The sequence below is a fragment of the Cryptomeria japonica genome, chromosome 6 (assembly GCF_030272615.1).
Source record: "Cryptomeria japonica chromosome 6, Sugi_1.0, whole genome shotgun sequence".
Taxonomy (NCBI): domain Eukaryota; kingdom Viridiplantae; phylum Streptophyta; class Pinopsida; order Cupressales; family Cupressaceae; genus Cryptomeria; species Cryptomeria japonica.
In genome coordinates this window covers 125,861,896-125,885,897 of record NC_081410.1, presented here as the reverse complement: position 1 = coordinate 125,885,897, position 24,002 = coordinate 125,861,896, and the positions used below count along the sequence as shown (strand labels likewise).

General features: G+C 34.5%; 1 protein-coding gene across 6 annotated transcripts in view; it reads right to left on the bottom strand.

Moving 5' to 3' along the window:
• Positions 1-754: 754 nt before the first annotated feature.
• LOC131040449 (uncharacterized) overlaps positions 755-24,002 on the bottom strand; it is a 70,355-nt gene continuing 47,107 nt past the window's right edge. For 3 of the 6 annotated variants that reach the window (XM_057973378.2, XM_057973380.2, XM_057973381.2), the window contains exons 26-48: positions 21,773-21,847; positions 21,560-21,627; positions 19,877-19,988; positions 19,437-19,568; positions 19,075-19,179; positions 18,310-18,990; positions 17,501-18,081; positions 14,569-14,692; positions 14,396-14,467; positions 14,196-14,232; positions 14,031-14,085; positions 13,840-13,899; positions 13,659-13,748; positions 7,894-8,065; positions 7,540-7,665; positions 7,199-7,366; positions 2,546-2,629; positions 2,350-2,458; positions 2,115-2,233; positions 1,902-1,979; positions 1,698-1,808; positions 1,515-1,586; positions 755-1,430 (exon numbers count right to left, since the gene is read on the bottom strand). In XM_057973378.2, coding sequence (XP_057829361.2) covers positions 1,149-1,430; positions 1,515-1,586; positions 1,698-1,808; positions 1,902-1,979; positions 2,115-2,233; positions 2,350-2,458; positions 2,546-2,629; positions 7,199-7,366; positions 7,540-7,665; positions 7,894-8,065; positions 13,659-13,748; positions 13,840-13,899; positions 14,031-14,085; positions 14,196-14,232; positions 14,396-14,467; positions 14,569-14,692; positions 17,501-18,081; positions 18,310-18,990; positions 19,075-19,179; positions 19,437-19,568; positions 19,877-19,988; positions 21,560-21,627; positions 21,773-21,847 — 3,513 coding nt within the window. In that variant the 3' untranslated portion in view covers positions 755-1,148. The remainder of the gene's footprint in view (positions 1,431-1,514; positions 1,587-1,697; positions 1,809-1,901; positions 1,980-2,114; positions 2,234-2,349; positions 2,459-2,545; positions 2,630-7,198; positions 7,367-7,539; positions 7,666-7,893; positions 8,066-13,658; positions 13,749-13,839; positions 13,900-14,030; positions 14,086-14,195; positions 14,233-14,395; positions 14,468-14,568; positions 14,693-17,500; positions 18,082-18,309; positions 18,991-19,074; positions 19,180-19,436; positions 19,569-19,876; positions 19,989-21,559; positions 21,628-21,772; positions 21,848-24,002) is intronic. The other 3 variants (XM_057973383.2, XM_057973384.2, XM_057973382.2) reach the window with 3 other exon arrangements.

Sequence of the window (24,002 nt, the reverse complement as noted above, 5' to 3'; positions counted from 1 at the left end):
CTCAAATACGTTAATACCAGTTATGAGCAGAATCAAGCTGAGAATGACCATTTGTGTTCTTAATTATTTATAATAATGGGTATGGCCACAACTAAATTGGTGGTGTGCTTAGTCTGAGTAGTTTAACTATCAGTTCTGAAACAGAAATGAGCTAAGGAAAGCCGAGGTAGCCATGAGAAGCCAAAAGAAATTCATTGAATGTTGATAAAAATTTCGATCCACATTTGAAATTCATCCATGTTTTATATGGTTTAAAATAGTTTTCAAACATAAGACAGCCCCAAAATCTACAACCTAGAAAAGTAACATTATAAATTTTGTAACATAGGATAAGGCCAAATAAATTCCATGATCTTTTTCTAAGTCTCGACTCTTGTATCATAACTTCATATAGAATAGTCGGATTAGAACAGTTTTAGGACTGCTACACATTGTTTTGACTGAGCATCTGAAACAGCCTTTAATCTCGTGCCAAAAAGCTCTAGAACAGAATCGTTCACGTCTGAATTTATTGAACTCTACTGCTGGTTCAAAAACAATTGTTTCCTTGCTTGAGATATATTATTTTGCTCAAAGAGCAGTCATCAAACTGTACCAGAGCTTTAAGAATGAGAATTTACTACTTGAATCTGTTTCTTGAATGGGGGAGATTTGCAGGTCAAATAGTGCCGCTCAAGAATTGGACATGAACAATTTGGCATTTCAAATGCAAGCATTGTATATCCATGCACAGAGACTGTTTTCAAAATAAAGATAAGTGGAAAAAAGCTTAAATATACATATAACACTTTTCATGAAAAATCTGGGTTCAATGCCCAGGTCTCAATACATATGAACTTGCTAGATGGGCTGTGAAACACTTTCACCATCATCCCAAAAGCTATTATAAATTTCTTGCCTGTCAAACACTTTACATTTGATTATATACAAAGGCTACATTACCAATATACAAAGTTTTCCATATGATACACTCAGAGATGAGTTGAGAACAAACTCTGGTGGAATCATTTCCATTTTTAACATCAAAAATCAGAAACTTCAAAATTGTGCACCTCGTAATACGAGGACAGATATTAAGCAAAAAAATATTAGTGATCTCATTCAAAAATTTTGTGAACCGCTCACTATGAACAGCAAAGAGCATCTATTTATGACTCTGATGTGTTGAACAACTTGCGTGCAAGGAGAAGAGTATGATCTGCTGTATTAGTTCTCTGCAAACGGCTCCGGGATGGATTTTCGCTGGATACCCTAGAACCACTTATAGGAAGGGAGACTCCAGTGGTTTGCAGCTGATCTTGGAGCCATTCAACAACTCGCATCCACTCCACCTGCTTACCAAGTAATAGTAAACGTGTATCTGGAGATTGAGCAACTAGCTTTACGACAAACTTGATCAGTGTATAACGCTTTTGTGAGCTCATTCTGTCCTGTAAGATCCCAGAAAAATACAATCAATATTTGTAGTGCAAGTGCTGATTATTTGAAAAAACACTAAATGAAGCTCAACATACTTGGGTTGTAAGTAAGTCCATGATTCCAAGAGGGAAGTTCTCAAAGCCAAGAAGAGTTATCTCTTGCCTTGACTGCACAATACCAAAGGTACAAAACCACTCACATGTAAGGAAAACGAAACAGTTGGACTAAAAATACAAGAGACAAAGTGCAATATAGCTAAGAATGAACATTAATGGTACCAATTGCAACGAATCATTCAGGAGGAGTAATTCCATCAGCAGATGTAAGAGATCATTTATTTCATTATCTAAAGACCTGTGGACAAGCTCCATTATATCCTGCAGCAAACACTGCAATCACAGATATTCAAGTCACACCAAGAACTACGGAGAGTATAAAATGAGATTAAAATCTTGGAAATAATAAAAATGTCATATCCTCACCACACTGAAAGCCTGGTTCTGCCAGCTACAAAATTTCAGTAGTTTGATGGCTTCCTCTTGGTCTGCACAAGTGTCGATCTGAAATTTGCCAATATTACATCAGAATGATTCTTGTCGTGCATACTATAGTCATCAGTAATCCATTAACAATATGAAGTGTGACTAACAATAATATTTTTTTAATCATTTATGGTATAAAATTATTGACCGTACCAGAATATTAGTATACACACGATGCTTAAATATTGCTTCTTCCGCATCCTTAGGTAAGGGAATGGTTTGTCCTGGGAGCTGCAGTGGATTCGGAAGAACCATCCTCTGCTCGGCATCATCTGCAAAAGTTAATTCTTTCATTTATTTCTATAAAAAAAAATGGTAGACACAACAGGTTGTTTAGTATAAACAAGCAACAAAAGCATTATATAGTACACTAAATATAAACACTTACTGTTCAAACCCGATGTATCACAACTTCGCAACAATAGAGATACAATTGAATGCAAATATGTGATGTCTGACTTTGCAACCTGAAGATTCACTTTTGTTGTGAAACCAATCTGAAAACACAATTTTCTTGGATAAGCTATACAAACAATTTAACCCAATACACCCCTAACAAAAATAACACAATAAAACAAAATTACCAGACGACTAAAGATCATTTTTTGCAGCAAGTGCTTGCGCTGATCTGGCCCAAGTCTAGCATACTCCATTATGACTTCAAAATACTGTAACAAAAAAAAACCCAAGTGTCATACAGAGTCCATGGTAGCATTAATCGTTTGGGGAATTAATTGGCAAATCAGAAGTATAAGATTTTTTGAAAAAATGGGAAAAAAATCAGATTTACAAAAAACCATAAAAAATTGAAGAAAAAACAATCAAAAACTACTTTTTTAAAATATTTAAGGACATTTCCATAGCATAGAGATGTATTGCAAGCAATTAAAAAATGGACAAGGATAGGGGGTGTGTGTATATATATATATATATATCAGCCCTATACATATTAAAGTCTTGAAAAATAATATATATACTAGCAATGATTAATAGTTAAGTACATGTATATTGTTTAGTTATATTTGATATTTTTTAATTTTATTTTATATTTAGATCTAAATATTGAAATATTTAACAATTACTGATTGTTATTTTTTAATTATATTTAATATATATTCTTAACTATTAGTTGTTGTTAATATATCAAATATAATTAAAAATATATTGACAATGATTAATAGTTAAAAGTTAAATTAATATATAGTTAATTAATTATATTATATTTAATATATTTTATTTTAATTTATATTGAAATTTAATTATCCAAATATTAACTATTATTTATAGTTAATTAATTATATCATATTTTATATATTTTAATTTTTAATTTAAATATAATGGTGATTTTATTTAACTATGTTAAAAATATTGAAATTTATATTCAATTTAATATTAAAATCACGTTAAATTATAATATATTTTATTAATTTTATATTTAGATTTCAATATGTATAGATAGATTTTATCTGGATTCGTTCGCGGCCTGCTAAACACGCTCGGGAGTTCATGGGGAATGGTTGTTGCCCTCCCTCGAGGCAAACCCCCACCCCTATAACTGATATTTGGGGAGGGCCCCTATCTGTATATGGGGCCTTTGCGGCACTAGCGAACTAGTTCATTCAACCGGCCATAGTATGCATCCGCCCTTCTTCTTTATAGTTGAATTTCTTTTCGTGTATCTCGGACCAGAGCCCAATTGTATATATATACATATATATATATATATATATATATATGTGTGTATGTATATAAATAATTAACTATTATTTACTGTTAATAGTTAATTATATTATATTTTATTTATTTGATTTTTTAATTTGGGTGATTTTATTTAACTATTTTAAAAATATTGAAACTTACATTTATTTTAATATTAGATCTACTAAGTATATTACATATTTGATAAAATTATAAATATTAACCCAAAAATTAAAAAGAAAAATTATAATCCTCATTGAAAATAAATCGAACTAATTCTTTCTCCAACTTGAAGTTAAATTTTAATATCAAATATTTAAAAGACATTTGTATTTTATCCATTAAAACGCCTATTTTATCAACTGTAATGAATGAAATTGAAACGAAAATGGATCGAATGGTATTGAAAAGCAGAGTGCAAACAAAAACGGATCGAATGGTGGTGTCGCAGCGACTTTCCCTTAACTCCCATGCATCACGGGATACTGTTCTTTGTCGCGCTTTATTTTTATTGATTTTCAGTGTTTCCGTGTTTTTTTTGGCTTCGTGGGGTCTCTTGGGGTTTTGACGAGTTTGTTTCTTTCTTGCTCGATTATTTGCCGATTTTTGGCCGATTTAAACCCGATTTAATCATATTAAAAGCATTGAAAATCGTTGACCAATAAATCGCGATTTTTTGGGGTAAAAATCGGCTAGTTGGCCGATCCGCGATTTTTTGCAGATGTTTGCGTCTTTGATACAAACTACTCTTAGTATGATCCAATAAACCTTCCAATGTACACATTAAACAATAGTATAGAGACTCAGCATTGAAAAACAGTTAAATTATAAAATAGATTAATGAGTAAAATGGTATTATCAAAGCAAAATATGCCTTAAGAGAAATCAACAGATAGGTAACCATGTCATTGACAATCAAGAATATAAATTTTACTGCTATGAGATTGTGGAGAGGAGGGTCACCAAGTAAAATGAAATTACCAATTACAAAGACCATCTATTACAGTTCAGGCAATCAATGGCTTTATCTAACAACCAAGACATTTCCTTTGACGTCAAACTCAAAATTGGGCAACAGAACTGAAATAGCATCTAGCTGGAACTAAGGTTATCCTACAGGTGAATTTGACACTCACAGAAACTTTCAAGAAAACCTATACCAGTTTCATTTTAGACAACAGATAACTACATAATTCATTGAAGGATCTCTGAATATTAACATTTGAAGATGTTCAAACTTCGAAATTACCCTTTAACCTTTAATGTTTCTCAAAATTTCACCGATTGACACAGAGTAGGTGTCAATTCAGGGCATCATCATATTACAAGTTTTTATCCAGGATCAGATTTACGAAAATATAAGTCAACTCTGGTTCTTATGGACCCATTTCTTTATTATACTTCTAAAATTCCTAATTGCTTGCTGATGAAAAGTTATTGCCTCTAGGCCAATAAGAATGCAACGAATAGTTCACTCTATAGGTTCTTGATTAATCTCAGAAACTGTTGCAGAATCATTTGCAAGATAAATATCAAATATAGTTTTTGCAGCCAAATATCTCTTATTCAAACAATACATGCAACTTACAGAAACTATCCCCAACACATCAGCTGCAATTAATTAAAGGGATAGTAAAGGTTGGCTGCACTCATTTATGCTTTTACAATCTATTGTTCTGTGAGTAGCATGGTAGAACATTCAGAAAAGTACATTGAGAATACAATGATCCCAGCTATTAGGCTTTTTCTCCACGGTGCATTGCAACCTCCACTCTCCCCAAGTTTGCTGGTACCTTGAGCTATATTGATTTTGATCTCTTTACAATGGATAGTTTCTCCCTAGATTCTTGAAGAAGCTCAAGGGCAATTGCTTGATCATCTGCAAGATGCACATTGAAAACACTTTTTGCAGCCAAATCTCTCTAGTTCACAAAATATATGCAGCTTACAGAAACTATTGCACCTCATCAGAATCAACAAGCAAAAGATAAAATGAAGGTAGGCATCACTCTCTAAGATACTCCTACTTTAACTAGGAATAAGAAAAGAGCCTATGCACTGGTTTAATGTAAAGTGAGCTAAATCCTGAACAGTTAATCACATTCAGAATATAATCGAACTCAAGTATATCCATGTGCTAGTTAAAATCACTCTCTTACATTCCTCAATGCTTGGCCAAGCACTAAGTAAATTGTCTTGAATGCATGTTGCTTTTGCAAAACTTCTCTGCTCAAAATGGAATAGAAGTCCAAATCCTGTTTCTTGGGAACAGTAGTCTGTGTGAAGAGAAAAGAGGCATTCATATTTCAAATATCATTGTGCAATAGCATGATCAATAGGGAAAAGGATTGGTGAGTACTTGTTTGCATATAATTGTATAATTTTCTGGGGGTTCTCACTCTTTTATGATTTGGTCTATCGTTCTTAAAATAATTTGAGTAGCATGGTAGAACATTGTAAGACTTTTTCATATACATCGAGGTTCAAAAGGCCTACAAGGAGTACAATAGCAGTACATGAATTCTTCAGAGATATAATCAAGCTTTCCATGCATGTTAAATAAGTATCAGACAAATTAATACATGCCTTGAGAGAAGTCATGCCTCTCAAAGCAGGCTTCATACATTTCTCTTTAATGATCTAGATAGATTTCAGCAACAACTGTCCCATTGAAGGGGGATGTTCCTTGTGCTTTGGTTTTTCATTGAAACTTATCCCTAAACTCTCACATTCTCAACAAAAAGTCCATCAATATTCTCAACTCCATCATCCAATTATATGCAAAATCAAGGAAAATTTGCTGAATAATAATAGCTAAAATTGTGGCTCAAAAAGTTGATCTCTTCTTTTCTACTAGCAGATCTTTATTATCTAATGGAAAAACATATAACACTTCCTTTACTGTTTTACAAATCTGCTAAAATAGTTATCAATGTGAACATTTCAATATCATTTATGGTCTTTTGAGATGTAAGATTTTGTTTCAAAAGCATTTTCTATTACTATATCTTGAGCTATTTGATTCAAAACCTAATAAATTGTAATTACTTCCTTTGTCATATAATTTCCCTTTCACACTCTTAATAGTTCTCTTTCACATTGTTCTAGAAATTGAAAGTGCTATTAAATCACAAATATGAACCAGTTGATTCCTGTTTTGTAATTTATGATGTCAACTCTGCCAAGGAAAACTGTCATTTTAATGACTTTCTTGAGCCTGAGGATTTTGAGATCCTAGAGGCCAATGAACTAGAGCTAGGGTATCAGTACAAGATATTTTCTGAAAATGGCAGGGAAAAGAGAAGCTAGAAGTCTTGGATCACAGTATTTACTATCCTTATGCATATTCAATAATAAATTAGCTCCTACTACACTAGAGAGTGGTCAAAATTTGAAAGAAAGAAAAAAAAAACATAAACAACACAATCAATGCAGATCAAGAAGCTGCCTACATCATAAAGCTTGTATGCAGAACATGCAACTAGAAAATTTCAATACCATTTTTTTCAATTGTACAGAAGAAATGGAAAACCACATACCTTGTGAAGATTACACTCTAGCATTGCTCCATCTTTAAGAAACGCAAGCAGAACATCAATCAAGTCATCTATATGAAAACCCGAAGACACACAAAAATCTGGATAAAGTGGATCATGGAGAAATTTGACAGCACATCGTAATGCTTGTACTAGAAGAGTGACAAACACCTGCAGCAAACAAAACATATCATTGAAATTTTCAACAGAATAAGACCCGGATTAGTATCATTTTTTAAAGGAAAGTAGTTCCAAACCATAAGGCCAATAATAGATAAAAGTTATGGGCAAAAACAAATTGAATGGTGCACTAGACAGAGTACTATATAAAAATGTGGAATAACCTGTTTAATCTCCTCAATTGGGCACTTCATAAGGTACTCAAATAGCCAATTTGGTTGTTTTACCATTGTAGAAATATAACTGTTAGAGGCAACAGGACTGCATTCAAACATCTTAAACAAGAGAGCCTGCGGATGCATGAATAAATGTCAATTAATATCAAAGCATGCCATGGGGATAAACTACCCAGCAATTATGTAAGAAGGTAAGCCCATTAGCTTACCATTGAAATCTAAACATAGTGAAAAAATTCTAATTCTATTGGAATGGCATTCCAAAAACTAATTTACCTACATGGTCAAATCCAAAAACACCATTACACGATATTATGGACTATGAAAATCCTATGTCTTTACCTTCCAATGGTTTAGATCATCCCGCAGATTCTGATGGGTGTGCATATATACAGTGAATAAAAATTTTGTGGCCAAAATTGTATTTAATTTTGTAAATTCATCTCGAATAGCATCTGTCATAAGAACTGCTCTTGTGCCATGCTGTCCATTCACTAGCTGCTTTGTACAATTCCTACTTATTTGAAAGAAAGGATCAGTACAAATTTAAAGAAAAATGTGCCATAAATAAATTTATTTCAATCCTCAGTAATATCTATTTCCCAAAGCTATTTATACAGTGATTGGCCATGAACAAGGAAAGGCTGCCATTTAAAAACACTGTCATTACTCATTAACAAACATGTTAGCCCAATCAAAAATCAAGTCAAAGAATAAGATGGATATTATGAGTTAAAACATCATTGATATATAAACCCCGACAAACTTCTCTGCATCTCTATCAGGAAACACAGTACCACTTTTATAGAAAAAAAATCAAAGCCTGTCACAAAGATGCATGTCTCATTGCCAAAATCCTTATAGAATCCATTGACTTAGTGTCATGTCCCCAAACTATAAGTACCCAAATTTTGCCCTAATTAAGGTAGAGTAAGGTTTAGAGATACATGTTACTTTGATTGAAACTCAGCAAGTTAGAAAATATGCAATAATCATATTTCATGATATAAATCTATTGATTAGGAACACCAATCATACATATGTAAGACATAGTCCTAATTACAAGATTAAATTATGCTCAAGAGTTCAATCATAGAGGGCATAGAAGAGGATGACTAGATAGGGTGCCCTAGAGACCCTCTACCCTAGGCCCAAAGGCAGATCTCATTCCCCCTTGGCCTCATGTGGCCCATACCATATAATGTCGAGTCCCTGGTGAGGTATCCTATCACCATTTTCCTTAACATTGTCAACCCTATCCTATGTCTCATATTAACACATTCATTCACCATGATAGAGCATGAGGTTCATCACAATAGGGTGCCCAAGAGGTCTATCTTTCGTAGGCCCAAAGGCAGCAGCCTTTGTACCTCTTTGGTCTCATGGGACTCCCCGAACTTATACCATGAGGTGGTGTGCCTAGAAGGTAACCCCAACACCATTCCCCTACTTGTAATCCTCTCTCTTATCATGGCTGGAGATACTCCGAATGTATGCAGATCTACTGTTGGGACATTTAGAACATACACGGAAATATATTTGACATACAATAAGTCAAGTACAATATATAATTCACCAGATTTCTATTTGCTGATTTATATACATAATTCGTAAGGCCAAGTACAATATATAATTCACCAGATTTCTATAATAACATATGGAGTTACAACACTTTATACTATGCACAGAAATTCATACCAACTGAAGTGCTAAGTCAGACTGTTGAAAGGAATGGTTGAATGATTGATTGAATGAATTCCTTTGATTGTATGATTTAATTGAAGTATTAGTGAGTAATAATGTAATGAAGGCTGGTTTGATATATTGGTGAATGATGATTGAATGCATGCAGATTTGATAGAATGATTTGATCATTGATTGTTGCTTGATTTGAATGATTGGAATGATGATTGATAAGTGATCATTGAATAATTGGAATGATCTCTTTTATACTTCATTGGTAAAAGGGTCACCACCTTTCATCAGACTTGGGTCACCACCCTTCATTGCTACCTTTTAAAATAATATTTTCTTTCCCAATTGTTCTCTTTTCCTTCCCTCCTCAAATGAGACCCTCTTCCCTTTATATCTTCCATTGTGAGGGAGAAGTCACACCCCTTCAAAATGGCTGCCCTTCAAAAGAGTCACAACCTTTCATTATTTTTGCCTTCCTTTGGAAAAGTCACTTCCTTATTTACTTCCCATTCCTTCTTCTTCCATGACTATTCCTTGATTCACATGCTTCCTCTCTCTTTTCTCCTCCTCCCCTCTCAAATGAAGTTCTCTTCTCCCTTTTATATCTCATGTTCGAGGGAGTAACAACTTTTCATTTCATGCCTTTTGACCATTCATTAACTTAGTTAAATTTCAATTCTATTTAATTTTATATTTTAATTTAAATATTATTTTTTATTCTTTGTATTTTAATTTTATTATTATTTATCATTAAATCCTATTTCAAATTAGGGGCATTACACATGGTGGGGCCTGAAAATGTTGTCCAAGTCATAACGGACAATGTTAAAAATTGTAGGGCAGTTGTGACTATAGTGGAGGCTACATATGGTCACATTTTTTAGACACCATGTGCAATCCACTCACTCAATTTAATCAAGCAAAAGATTGGCAAACAAATTGATTGGGTGAAACAAGTGTAACTAAGGGTGAGGAGATCATGTGGAATATGTTTTGAGTTTCACTGAACCCATCATGCACATGATTAGCTATGTTGATATTGATCGCCCATGTTTTGGGTGAATTTATGATGGCATGGATTGCATGGTGGATTGCATTTGCTTTGACACCAAAGTTTTATAGTGCAGAGATGCTTGCATGGGGTGATACCATATAATGATGAGAAGGTTGCTACTGGCTATAAGACTGCATTTAAAAAGATATATCAAGATAAGGAGACTAGAAATTGTTTTGAGGGATTTTGGCCAAATTGAATCTATAAAATATCATGATGTTGTAGCTCTTCAAACCAGATATGGGATGGATGTTGATGAATGGTGGTATGTACATGATCAAGGCTCCATTTTCTTGCAGCTTCTTGCAATTAAACTTCTCTCCCAAGTATGTATATTTTTATTTTTTATTTTTATCGTTTTCCAATTCCATTTGAAGCTATCATATTAAAATATTTTTATTTTATAATTTATAATTGTGTTTTAGTAGGTTGCAAGTTCTTCATCAACATAACAGAATTGGAGTACATACTCCTTCAACCACTCAATCAAGCATAATCGTTTGGGTGCAAAAAACTAGAGGATTTGGTCTACATACACTCCAACCTTCATCTATTGTCACATAAGAAACGTGAATAATAATGCGGGTGTGACAAGGAATTGGGATCTAGCCCCTAAGTGTGCTGATTTAGATGCTACAGTTGTACAGCTTGCCCAAGTCTCTATAGATGAGGCAGCAACGGGACTTGACAGAGACGTAGCTAGTGAGAGTGGCATTCCAATGGATTGTAGTTTAAATGATGCTGAATTTGAACCGAATGATGACCTTGGGCTTGGACTTGGGCTTGGGTTTGATGCTTCAGATGAAGATGAAGATGAATATGGCAATTAAATCCCATATGGCTTGTAATTTGAATTTTCATTGTCATGACATTTTGAGACTTGAAAGTTTATTATCATTTTTACAAATTATGAATATGATATCACATTTACTATATTATGAATATTTATTGGAAATTATGGATTTATATATGGGAAAGTTCCATTATATGGATTGTATCATTGTAATAATGGGAGTGACAATTTATATTTTATACTTTTGATAATATATATGTATAAGGACATACTCGTACCCATACCCATACCCAAGGAAAAAAAATGTCGCACCCACAATTCCATATCCGTACTCATACCCAAAACGTTAACTTAGTAAATAAACTTTAAAGACACAATAAGCTCATCAAATAGAAGCTACTTTGATCACATACACAAGTATATATCAATGACATAAGTATAAATGCAATTTTTACCTTAAGGAAATTACACATTTAGACATAAATATTGTCAAATGTATACAGGACTCTTGGAATATGAAATCCATGGCATCAAAACAAATATCAAAACTAAGTCTATGGCTCAGAGGAGCCTACATTACTCATCCCAACATCAGTCAAGTTATATGCTTGTGTCCAACATAGGTCTTGGACGATGATGTAGCCATGATATTTTCTTGTGTCTCAATGACTAGTGTGCACTGTGTATGATAAGTGAGAAATTATTGAATTTTTTCTTTTAAGTCTTCAAGATTGCATGTTTTGTTGTTAAGCTCATTAACAAAGAGGGGCAGCTATGAAAATTGATAAATGGTTATGTTCTAGTTTAACCTGAGGTAGGATACTAATAGACGGAATTCTTCTATGAGTTGTTTGTGCAGGGCATGACAGTACATTTTGCATTATGAAAATGACATTTCTCGCCAACTATGACTTGTACTAAAAAATACATGCCAACTTTGCTTGTGGCAGTCACTGTATTCTAAACAAGTTCTCCAATGTATGAAACAAGATGATCCTTGATTGTGGCTTTGACTACTAAGATGCAGAGATTTGGAACAAGGGATATATACTTTGTAGATTTTATGAGATGATTCATCATTTGCCTATTACTTGCTTAGACTTATAGTATGACGGTGGTTTAGGGTAATACCAAAACGAGGTTGAGTGCAGCACCCCTCACGGGGATCTGGGGGTGAGAGAAAGAGGTAGAGAGATATGTCTAGATCTTGGGAGGGAGAGGAGAGAGTGAGATAGAGAGAATTATAGAGGGGATAAAGGAAGAGTGATAGGGAGAAAAATAGCCTAGAGCTTAAGGGAGATAAATAGAGTGAGATAGAGAGAGCAAGACAATGCTGATAGGAGTCTACTAATCATTGAAATTCGACAAGTCCAAAAATTTATAAGATCTTCTAAAACCTAGAATCAGCATTATAACTTCTAGAGATCTGAAACAACTCTCAAACATCCAGCCAATATATAAATGAAATATAACTTAAAGTATGAGTCACATTTCAATATGTGTGAAAAACACATATTGAAATGTGACCTATACTTGAATGTTATATGGCATTTTGACGAGGAGAAAGAGACTGACTTGAAGACAAACATAGTGAGAATTCCAAATGGGCATGTCATAAACCAAACAAGCGTTGAAAGGTTGTACATTTTTTATACAAAAAAAGTAACTAAAATGTGAAATAAACGCTTTACAATTTTGTTTTTTAAATCTTTTTTAAACTTTTTCCCCCAATCCTAGTCGAGTCTGGACTACAAGACTCACCAAGTTTGGTGAGACTTGCAAGACTCACCCAGAACCAACGTCCAAGTCCTTGGGCCTCAATAGGGTTGGCTCACCTCTAGACTTACCCCTCTTCTCTAAGAATCAAGAGTTGCCTCCTCACAAAACTGTAAACCTCAATGGCTACAAAAATGCCTCAAGCCCCTAGCGTTCTTGCACAAATTTTTGTAAAGCATCAATTCAAAAAAATTTGGGAATCCATGGTTTGGATGCAGATGAACGAGTGCCATTTGAGTTTGACCTATGGGAAGAAAAATCTCCAATGGCACCAGATGAGTTGTTGGTTTCTGATTCCCTCTTTTTTGCTGGGAATGCACCTCTCATCATAAAATGTGGAGGCCTTCTCTGCTCTTCAAGGAATTGTATCTTTGGTAGATAAATTTGTTGGAAAGGATCTCATGATTGCTGCATTGGCTAACTGGATAAAGAAAATGAGGCCTGATATTATATTTAAACTTTGACAGTAGATATTAATATTATATTCATTATTGAAGATTAAAACATTAATGCCATTACACTCCACCCCTTGTTATCAAATTTTTAAGAAAGTAAGATTTTTTGTTTAACACATTAATGTCATTACACTCCACCCCTTGTTACCATTGTAGAATGCCTCTCTACATAACAAGTGTAGCATACCAAGTTTATTCGCTATGTAACCTTCATCTTAAAATCAGCTCATGGGACATTATTAGTGAGTTAGAGTATAGTACTCAACCATAAAAAAATAAAAAATTCTAGACCTAATTTTAGGGAATATTGCTATGAAGATAAAGCTGAACTTACCTTTTATCTATCAAGTCAATATTGGTTTCCACTAGTCTCAAAAGAAACTGAAAATAGTCCTTATCCAATAGATGCATCTCATGTACAAATCTGCATAAGATGAAAATTAGCTCTAAGCAAAAGTTGAAAACTTTACATCCTCTAAACAATAAAAACGCAAGCATGGCAAAAATAGGCTTACTTCAAATTCTCCCTCCATACACAATAATGAATTGATGGTGGCATCTCTATATAGGTACTCCTATCAAAAAACAAATCCTCAATAAGTGTTTCACATTGGAAGAAAGAAATATGAGTGATCAAACATTCAAGGCAACAACTTTTCCGCCAAACAAAAGCATAAAAAATAATATATCCACAAGAAGCTTGTACTTTTCTAAGGGTCCCATTTGTTGCATCTCTTTCATTAATGCATCTCCATCGCCATCTTGTACAGGAAAAAGAAATTAAAATTTATCAGTATAATCATTATCTAATCTAAAATAATCCAAGTAAAGTGATGACATTATCAACACCCATGGCTTAAAAATTTTATACCAGAAGTAATGCTCCCTGCAGGAGAATCTAAGGGGGCCTGCAAAACACATAACCTCCTATTAAAAATGTGACCAATATATGATGTAGATTTGTGGTGACCTCAAAAACTACCTCGACCTTCACCTGTTTTATCGTTTAAAAAAAGCAAAAGAAAAATACACACACACACATATAAAGAGAGAGAAAGAGAACACACATACACACATACACTTTACCTCAGATCTACTTCTTTCATACAGAAGCATATATGCACTATTAGGTTTATCATATTCCTGCACATAATATAAACAATACGAAAGTTAGAGTGAAGAAGATGAATAAAAAAGCATAAACAATTAAGAAAAAAAGCTTAAAATCTCCAGTATCATCTTACTTGTGGAGCATTTGTTTTGAGGAAGTTATCATACACATCCATAGTATACTTTCCTCCAAAACAATCCCTTTCTAAATTTTTTAGATCATATGGTTGTACTTGCTTATCATCAAATGACATCCACCTATGGAAAAATAAAATTGTCAGAATTAACCACAAATATTCTACGTAGTGTAACCATTTAGTTCAGTTCAAAATATCAGTAAAATTGGATGAACATATTAAGAGCAAGTTGAGATTTTTCAAAACCACCAAATGCAATTCGTCAACAGTATGACTTGAGATGTCTGAGAAAAGAATTCCCAAGAGCTCTAACAGTTCAGAGTACTTGATTGCATCAAACAATCGAACTATTTGTGAACCAGATAACTCGGCTATCAAAAGGAATGAAACAAGGATATCCAAGAAACCTATAAGGAGACACAATTTGAGAGATCTTAATGTATAGGTGTGGGCTATTGCCACTCTTTAAGTACACAAAGAAGAGAGTTATTCAGAAGTATGCAATTGAGGATGATATACAACTACTTCAGAGCCTAACAAATTTACTTAAGAAAGAATTCCAAACATTTGTCACAAGTCTGGATTCTCCATCCAAAAACAAATTGATGAAGAGAATACTTTGAGAATCACTTGTTACAAAAAAATACATAAAATACCAAGGTTGCATGGGTACGGGGGTACTTGGAGACTTTGGAGACTGGTGCTGGTACTGGTACGGCTATTTTTTCAAAATAGGAGACGTGGGTACTTGGAGATGCCAATTTCTTTTAAATATAATTTAATAATTTATAGAAATTCTGAAAATATAATGACATTGAACATTAAATATAATGACACTAAATATAATATAATAATTTAGTAATGGCTGTTGCAACGTTTTATGAAATCCTTGTGACTTGCATTTGTTTTGAGCATTGTTTTTTTGCCATTTGTACTACATTTTGATTATTTTGTTGCCTGTGTTTTTTTTTTTTTAACATTTTAAGGTTTCCTTTTTTTTTGTTTGGCTTGGAGACGGTGGGAGACGGGCAGATATGTTAGCGAGAAGTCTCCTCTCTATGGAGACGTTTCCAATGAAGTTTCCAGTGCGGGAGATGCGTCAGAGTTTCCGGTACGAGTACCCAAGGGCTGGGTACGAGTACCCATGCAACCTTGTAAAATACAAGAAGCTATCCTATGAGTTTTGTCGGTGGAGTATATTGTTATATTCCAATAAAATTTATCTGGTAAGTGGGTAGAACCTCATAATCAATCAAGGGCTTAGCTGAATCCGTTCATTTTGTTAGGGTTAGGAAGATAAGGGAAAAGGACATTCTCAGGAATTTTCATGTGAGGTCACAATTCATAAAGGAGCCAATCAAGGAAGTAGGCATGGTCAGATCATACAAAGATCCAGAGACAGCCTCATGGATAAATTTTTGTCTATGATTTATTTTCTTCTCTGAAAGGCATGATATTTTATATAAATCTGAAGGTGTAGCAACTGCCTCTCCTCTCTTTCCAGTGATAGTCAACGCTTTTATGGAGCCTATTGACGATGTGGCCCTCAATTCCATTCCATTGAGATCAATGTAGTGGAAGAGAGATATTGATGAAACACATGTTTGTTGGCAACAAGTGAAAAATTAAATGGAGATCTCACATGCTCATTCAAGCAACAATGTTGAGAGCACAAAGTTCATCTAGAAAAGATAATAGTTCCTTTGCAAGTCAGGTTTAGAGGAACACACCGGGCTTTATCTTCATGCCAACTCATATCATCATTCAACATAATAACCCCAGATACTTAAAATCCTTCCCACTACATCTTTCAGGATCTGTGAAGATGAATGTCTGGACCATGAGATTGGTCCTCTGTAAAAACATTTCAAGTGAGGTGACTTGAAAAGGAAGCAACTTTCAATTATACTAAAACAAGCATGATGAAATGTCAGCAACGACTTAAGGAAGATTATTCAATTAGCATTGACATGGTATTTCTTCTTTGTATTCAGGGCATGTCCAACAAGCTTGAAAATTCTAAGGCACCACAACATCAAGAAGGCATTTCTTCCTTGGAATGCTCTAAAATCTTCCAAGGATACCATACTTTGGTGAAACAAGAAGTCCAATAAAGCCAAGACAGATATCAGACTAAAGAAAGGGATCAAATCAGCATCAGCTGAGCATTCATTCACAAGAAGGCATTTCTTCCTTGGAATGCTGTAAAATCTTCCAAGGATACCATACTTTGGTGAAACAAGAAGTCCAATTAAGCCAAGACAGATATCAGACTAAAGAAAGGGATCAAATCAGCATCAGCTGAGCATTCGTTCACTACCAAGCACCAGATTTGCATTGAAGATTCCTAAGTGGTAGCATTTAAGAATCTGTATTTACTATTTAATAGATGCTTAAGAGAGTGGAGATTTGTAAGAACATGCAAACAAATAGTAGTGCTTAATGGTTGGGTCTTAAACACGCCTAGAAAGCAGCCAACCAATCTCAGAAAGTTATAACTGTGATTATTTGCCATGAGATTTAAGAAAATATAATGTTTAGTATATATTAAGTTTCATCAATGTGATATATTTTCTTTCTTGATTCTGTATGTCTAAGAACAGCATTGGTACACCTCATGACAAAATAAGCTGATAAAAAGCTAATGCATAGAAAGCCTGTCATAAAAAAATGTTAACTGACATGTATGTTACTCAAATTCTATTATTAAAGGTTATATCATCTGAATTTTTTAAGACATGCATTTCCTGCATTATGCAGTGTTTACCACTTTATGATATCTGAAATGAATAAGTGAAAATTCAAAGACTTGCTATATACAAGATATTAGCTACAAAACAGACAGCCACTTAGAACATACCTTGCACAGACCATAGACAACTAATTTCAAACAGGTAAAACTGAAAAAACGAGGCAATATGTCAATTACCACTTTGCATCAGCCACATACCCTCCAGTTCCTGCTTTCCGACCATTTAGAAGACCATCTCCAGGACGTTCCTTTATATACGAGTAGTAATGTCCAGCAAATGCAGTTCCACTATGAACAACAACACCGACAAGATCATACTGATAATATGAATCTGATCTTAAATCACTAAGGTCTCCTTGACTGCCTTCATTAACTGCTGAGCGTTCAGAATTGCCAATTCCCTGACTCTGAGACTCTCGTAATGCAAGACCTTCAACAGTGTATGGTTTCATATCCAAGTGAATGGGAAACTCAAATCGGTCCTTTAACTTCAATTGTTGCATGGTCTCATAATCAAAGTCAAAACGCTTTAAGTGGATTACTAATGTATTTGGCAAGGACTTTACACATGTCCGCTTTAACGCATCAAACTTCTTGTTACATTTCTCACAGAGATATGCATCCTCACCCTCAAGTAAATCGCCTTGGACAAATGATTCAAGTGATTCAAGCAAGTTCTTCTTATTCTTTACATCCACACTAATAGCTGCAAATGCTTCTTCTTTCTCACTTTTATGAGGACATCCCCGACAGATGATCTGTCCCAAGATAAAATCATGAATTCATTAAATTTGTCAAATATTTCAGAAAATAATCTTGAGTGAATTAAGAAGAATATTAAGGCAAAACATTGTAACAGGTTCTTTTACAAATCTGTGAAGAACATGAACATGAAAATAACACTTTTGCAATATAAAATTAGTGAAACAGATGTCTAAAGAACAACAAAAACCTCATAAAAACATCAATTTAAACACATAAACCACCTGCTGTGCAAATATGCCACCAAAGATTTTTGCCAATGTTGCCTCTGGATGATATGTTTTAAGTGTCTCATCAATGGCATCATAAAGGCGATTGAAGAACTCAAATGCATCTTGATGTTCCCGTATATTTATAGGCATGCCATCAGGGTTGCGAAAAGCACCCCAAAAACCTTGTGGAGTGTAATGGTCCAGACTACTGCCAAGTAGAGCACCAAACATGGCTTGTATTTGAAAAAGAACAGAATTCTTTTTCTCTGCATCAGCACATTCAATACAACCTAAAACAGTCTTACGGACTTCAGGTTGCATGAAAAGCTGCTGAAAAACAGAGTTCATGTAGCATGTTGCGCCACCATTTTTAAGCCCAACATAACCTCCCACCGTCTTCTGACCATACGATGACGGTTGCTCCCAATCAACTAATTCATCTGTAAAATGTATTTTGATCAGCAGCTCAACAAGCTCATGGAGGCTCTCTGTACAATGAGTTGCCAAACAAATTAATAAATCAAATGCCTTATCACGGCTTCCTCTTGTTCCACACTTTGATTGCAATACTCTTTCGTTATCCCCAGATGTTCCTAGAATTCCAAATTGGACTCCAGTTGGTCTGTTATTACCATTTGTTGCCTCATCATGCCATAGGAATGTAGACTCTGGAAATAGGAAAGTGCTGACAAGCTGGCATCAATTTCCAATAAAATATTAATATCAAAAAAAAGGATGCTGGTGAACCAAACTGATAGAAATGAACAATTAAATTACCTTATGCACTAAACTTTGACCATAAGGACCCTTTGAAGAGCCAATAATGCGGCAATCCAATATTTCTACAAGTACCCTGGTCAGAATCAAGTGCCCCTCCATCAACTGAAAAGAAAATTTATGTCAGAATGCAATGTCCCAAAGGCTAAAGTTTTCAAAAACCGTAAATCATGAATTCCTTCCTTAAAGCGATTAATATAAAAATTAAAAAAGGTAATAGTACAAGGCACACGAAACTATAGCTGTTATTCGAAATGGAATATTAAAAGCCACAATTTTGATGGTTAATGCAATAAAAGAACAAAAAATTTCCTCTCGAAGAAATTTACTAAGATCTTAATTATAATGAATAAGAGAAATACTTTGTCCTCTTCATCAACAGCTGCAGGTGCTGTCTCAAGCCAAAGCAGTTCCTCTTTAAGTTGATTTTGAGCAAGATTATGCTCTTCTGGATCCTCGATACCATAAAAAAGCTGCCCAAGAAGCTCCCAAAACTGTATGTATCACAAGTAGTACAATAGTAAAATAAGGATGGTTAAAGATTGATGACAAGGGGCACATATAATAGCAATTTCTGGGATATCTGCTAAAAGAAAGAGTGTTAAGAGAAAGAAACAGTGACATTACAGACTGCAGAGTGAAGTTCGAAAAATAAATTCCCTAATCTACTTGTGCTACAGTTTATTCAAGCTCCTCCTCTTCAACAGTATGGATTGTGGAAGATTGAATTTTCTAAGAAATAATATGGATTTGAAATAATGTAAATATTAGAAACCAAATGGGAAATGTCTACAATACTTACATGCAAGCAACTTCTTTTATGATTACTTGCTTCCTCCTTTGCTTCTATTAAAGCATCCAATATATTTCGCCGCAAAGGTCTTTTCTTATCACCTGAATGACTTTGAAAAGCACTGCAGGATTGCAAACAAGAAACATAAAGCTATGTGTTACAAACATTAAAACCAGATGAGAAGCCATGAATAAAATGAATTTTTCTATTGAGATTTGGAGAAACTAAGAAGAAAGAAGGTAACAAACATGCAAGGAAAATATGTAAATATTGCCTACTAAATTCAAGATGGCATGCAATCCCATTCATGACACAAATTAATACACTCATCATACAGGATGAGTTTAGTCCCATGCACAAAATTAGAGGTTGCATGAAAAGCTGCTGAAAAACAGAGTTCATGTACAATGTCCTGCCATGGTTGGAAAAATCTGAACATCAGCAGCATTCTGCCTAGTGGCTCATTTTCTGCATCTCAGCGCTGTAAACCTTATATTCTGCAATCACTTCCCAGAAGGCAACAGCTCTCTTTATGATAACCAAGGTTGTATTTGCACGTATACTGTATTTGTTGCTTGTATACCTAACAAGGATGCCAAATAAATATGACACACAAATTCAACATTACCTCATTCTCACCTATACATTTAAAGTTGTTTCTACACCTTTGATTGAATGGGTAATTTGTATAGTTTGTCACTTGCAAATAGGGTCATCAAGTCATTGAACGCCTAATGGCCACTTCCACATAAACTAAATCAATTCATATATGCTCCAAAGACTAAAAAGTTTCAATGGTCCTTGCAATACTTGAAGTCCAAAAGGTTCATCAGTTTTTGCATTGGTTGAAGCTGGAAAGCCCTAGAATACTATGCTTTAGCCATACTTTCAGTGTGAAACTTAATGAAACATTCAGTGAATGTGCTCTACAGTTTCCAAAGGCTCGTCATTCATTTTGACATCCGAAAGTTGGAAGGCCTTCGAATATGTTTGTTCTTGCAGACTTATTTTCTTCAAATTGACTTGAGGTACAAGGGCCAGCTTTCTTTATTATACTCTGAAACCTGAACCTAAAACACTTCTTTGCAAATGTCTGTGTTTTTGGACTCCAGGACTTCCATGGACCGCTCTTAAAAAAGTATTTTTAAAGACACCTTGGTTTTATATTTTTATTAGTAAAATAGGGGGATATATTGGGTCCCCAGCCCTGCAAAAAGGATCAGTTACATCCTTTGACTGTAGAGGGGCTCTAAAGTTTTGCCAAAATTAAAAACTTGAAGCAAGTCTAATACTACACAGTAAGAATTTGATAGAAGATAATAAGCAAGAGAATCTTTCCTAATCTAAACCAGAATTGGCATTTGCCCTAGGTTGTCATAGCATATATCTGAACCCATTCCTGCTTGATTAAGAAAAAATGTAACATATTTAAATTTAGCTTCATCATATAAGATTTAATACCAATGGAGATAGAAGGTAAATTAGACTGATTTAACAGGCCACTGCTTTGCCAAGAATTTGATAAGATTCAACATGTGCTAGATGTATATTCCTTGCATCTCATTTACAAGCACAAGTGATGTGTACAGGATTACTCAATAAATCATAGCTCAACAAGAAAGAACCATAGAGAGAAACCATAAAAAACACACAAGCATGTCTATGGTATCAGTCAAGGGAGAGAATGATCACCCCAGCTTCAAGAAAAGCATAGCTGCTCGATATCGAAGATATTCATCTAAAGGATATAACAGCATGCCCTGTGAAACAGAAAATGATTTTAAATGACTAGCAATGCAACAGGAATTATTCAGTACGGTATAGAAACCATAATGATTTAAATGACTAGCAAGACAACAGAAAGAAAGAATCATTTGATAAAGTAATTGAGAACAGAATAGATACCACAATGAAAGTCTTTGTATCTGGAGTTACGAAAAATGAATTTCTTGGATTCTCATCCCTCAACAACAATGCCACCTGCATAAGAGATAAGCAAAAACAGGCAATCAATTTAAACAACCAGTTTTATAATCCCTTTGGGAAGAGCTAAACATCTATACCACTAATTTTCCATAAGCAACTTATATCAGCAATGGATTTTTTTTAAATGTTAATGCCAATATTACCAAAAAGACTTGCATGAGGTTGAGCAGTGATCTACCATAACCAGTTACAAGAAATGAACAAAGGTGTAGTTAAAAAAATTTCAAAATATAACACCAAGGGCAATGAGGCAAATTGAAAGTTCCACAATAGGTAGTGTATGCGGGGAAAGCGGGTTGATGAAACTCAATATATGAAAATATTCCAAAAGATTTTTATACGTCTACAGGTAGTGCTGACAAGGTTTCAATATAGAAATCTAGATTGAAACCGAAAGGTCACTTGCACCAATCCATCCCTGTTATTATAATATATAAAAAATCATGACACAAAATTAAATGCCACCTTTTAAAACCAATATATTGTGAATGATTCAATATTTACAGCAATGGGAAATTCCAAAATTCAAAACAGTCCACTATTATTGTCACATAGAGTTCCAATTTTGAATTAGGCGTTGCTGCAATGCCAAGTGTATCATTTTCCGGGTGTTTCCAGGACAGAGATGACAACATCTGTTTAACTTTACCTTTTTTTCATGGTGTATCCAGGACAGATATGGAAGAAAATACAGGGACATGTTTTGGGGACATGATGAAAGTGTGGGGATGTGCTTCGGGAATGGTAATTAGAAAAAAGGCATTCACCATATTCATTATATAGCTGTATTACATAACACTACATTTGAATTGAAATTTAAAAAGTCAACATACAAATTAACAAACTTTCATTGCTAACATTTGAGCCACTGTTTGTTGTCACTGCCTGCTCGCACCATGGACTCTTCCTCACCTCATGGCTGTTCTTTCCTAGGGCTTCTCTGTCCTCAGCCTCTCCTTTGTGCTGGTGATCTCCCTTGACCAACTTTCTAAAGCTTGCATGCAGCGTGCATTACAAATTGATATCATGCTTTTTTTTTTGTTGTTGGACTTGTTGCACTGTTTCAAATTGAAATTGCTGAGATTTAGGAATTTCAATTTTATTTCTGCTGTGCCAATGTTTCCAGCAGCCCCTTTTTTCCCTGTGAAGGGTGGCTAAGCTTGTGCTCTTTTCATTTGGGGGAAATAGTGGCAAGAAAGTCCGTTAGTTCCCTTCAGCATCCTTTTGTGCAACCTCTCTTCATTTATGCACCATCTTAAGTCAACCAATCCAGTCTAATCCTGCTTAAAAATTCTGCTGCCACAAAATCAATCCTTCTTCAGTCGGTGTGCGCTTTCATCATCCTTCTGTTACAGAATCAAAGGCCTTCATTCCTTGTTATATGCTACACCTACAGTTGAAGTGCCTCCAAAAGATATGTTCCATTATGTGTCTATATTGTCTGAGCGTGCTCTTGTGGAAAGATTCACAAGTTAATGGCTCAGCACCACTGCATTATAAAAATGGATCCATAGGCTTGGGGTTCTTATTTACCCTTTTGGCTATAAGTACTAGTTTCAACTTTCTTGACCAATTATGTAGGTAGTACCTGGTTGTTTGGTATTTCTTTTCTTTTGTCCCCTTTGTGATGCCCCTCTAAGTTTTTCCTCTTAAAACTTTCTATTGTAAACTGATGTTCTCTCGAGTCCGATCAACCTAATTTTGGTAATCCGTAGGCATTAATATAATTTATTTCATCTATGGACATTACTAAAAGTTATTTCTAAGGCATAGGTCTCACAAAAATTTCCTCCTCCAAACTTCTGATCTGTGCAAGACGGGTATATTACCATCACATTCAACACCAAAGATGAAAGAGAATCGATTTCCAACGGCAGCCCTTAGTTCATAAGATCAAGGCAAAAGCACCTTTTTTTTTATCTTTTCAACAGTTCAATTCAAGCAATAGGTGGAGGTGCATGCGGAAATTCCAGTTTGGATAAGGCTTCCAATTCTCCCTCTCCACCGTAGGGATAAATATTCTCCTAAAATCATTGGTAATGAGATGGTAAACATTCTTTATTGGATTCCTACAACAAATTTAAATGCCACATACAACCACATTTGAGTTTAAATAAATCTGAGAGAAGGGCTCCCTGATGCCATAGAG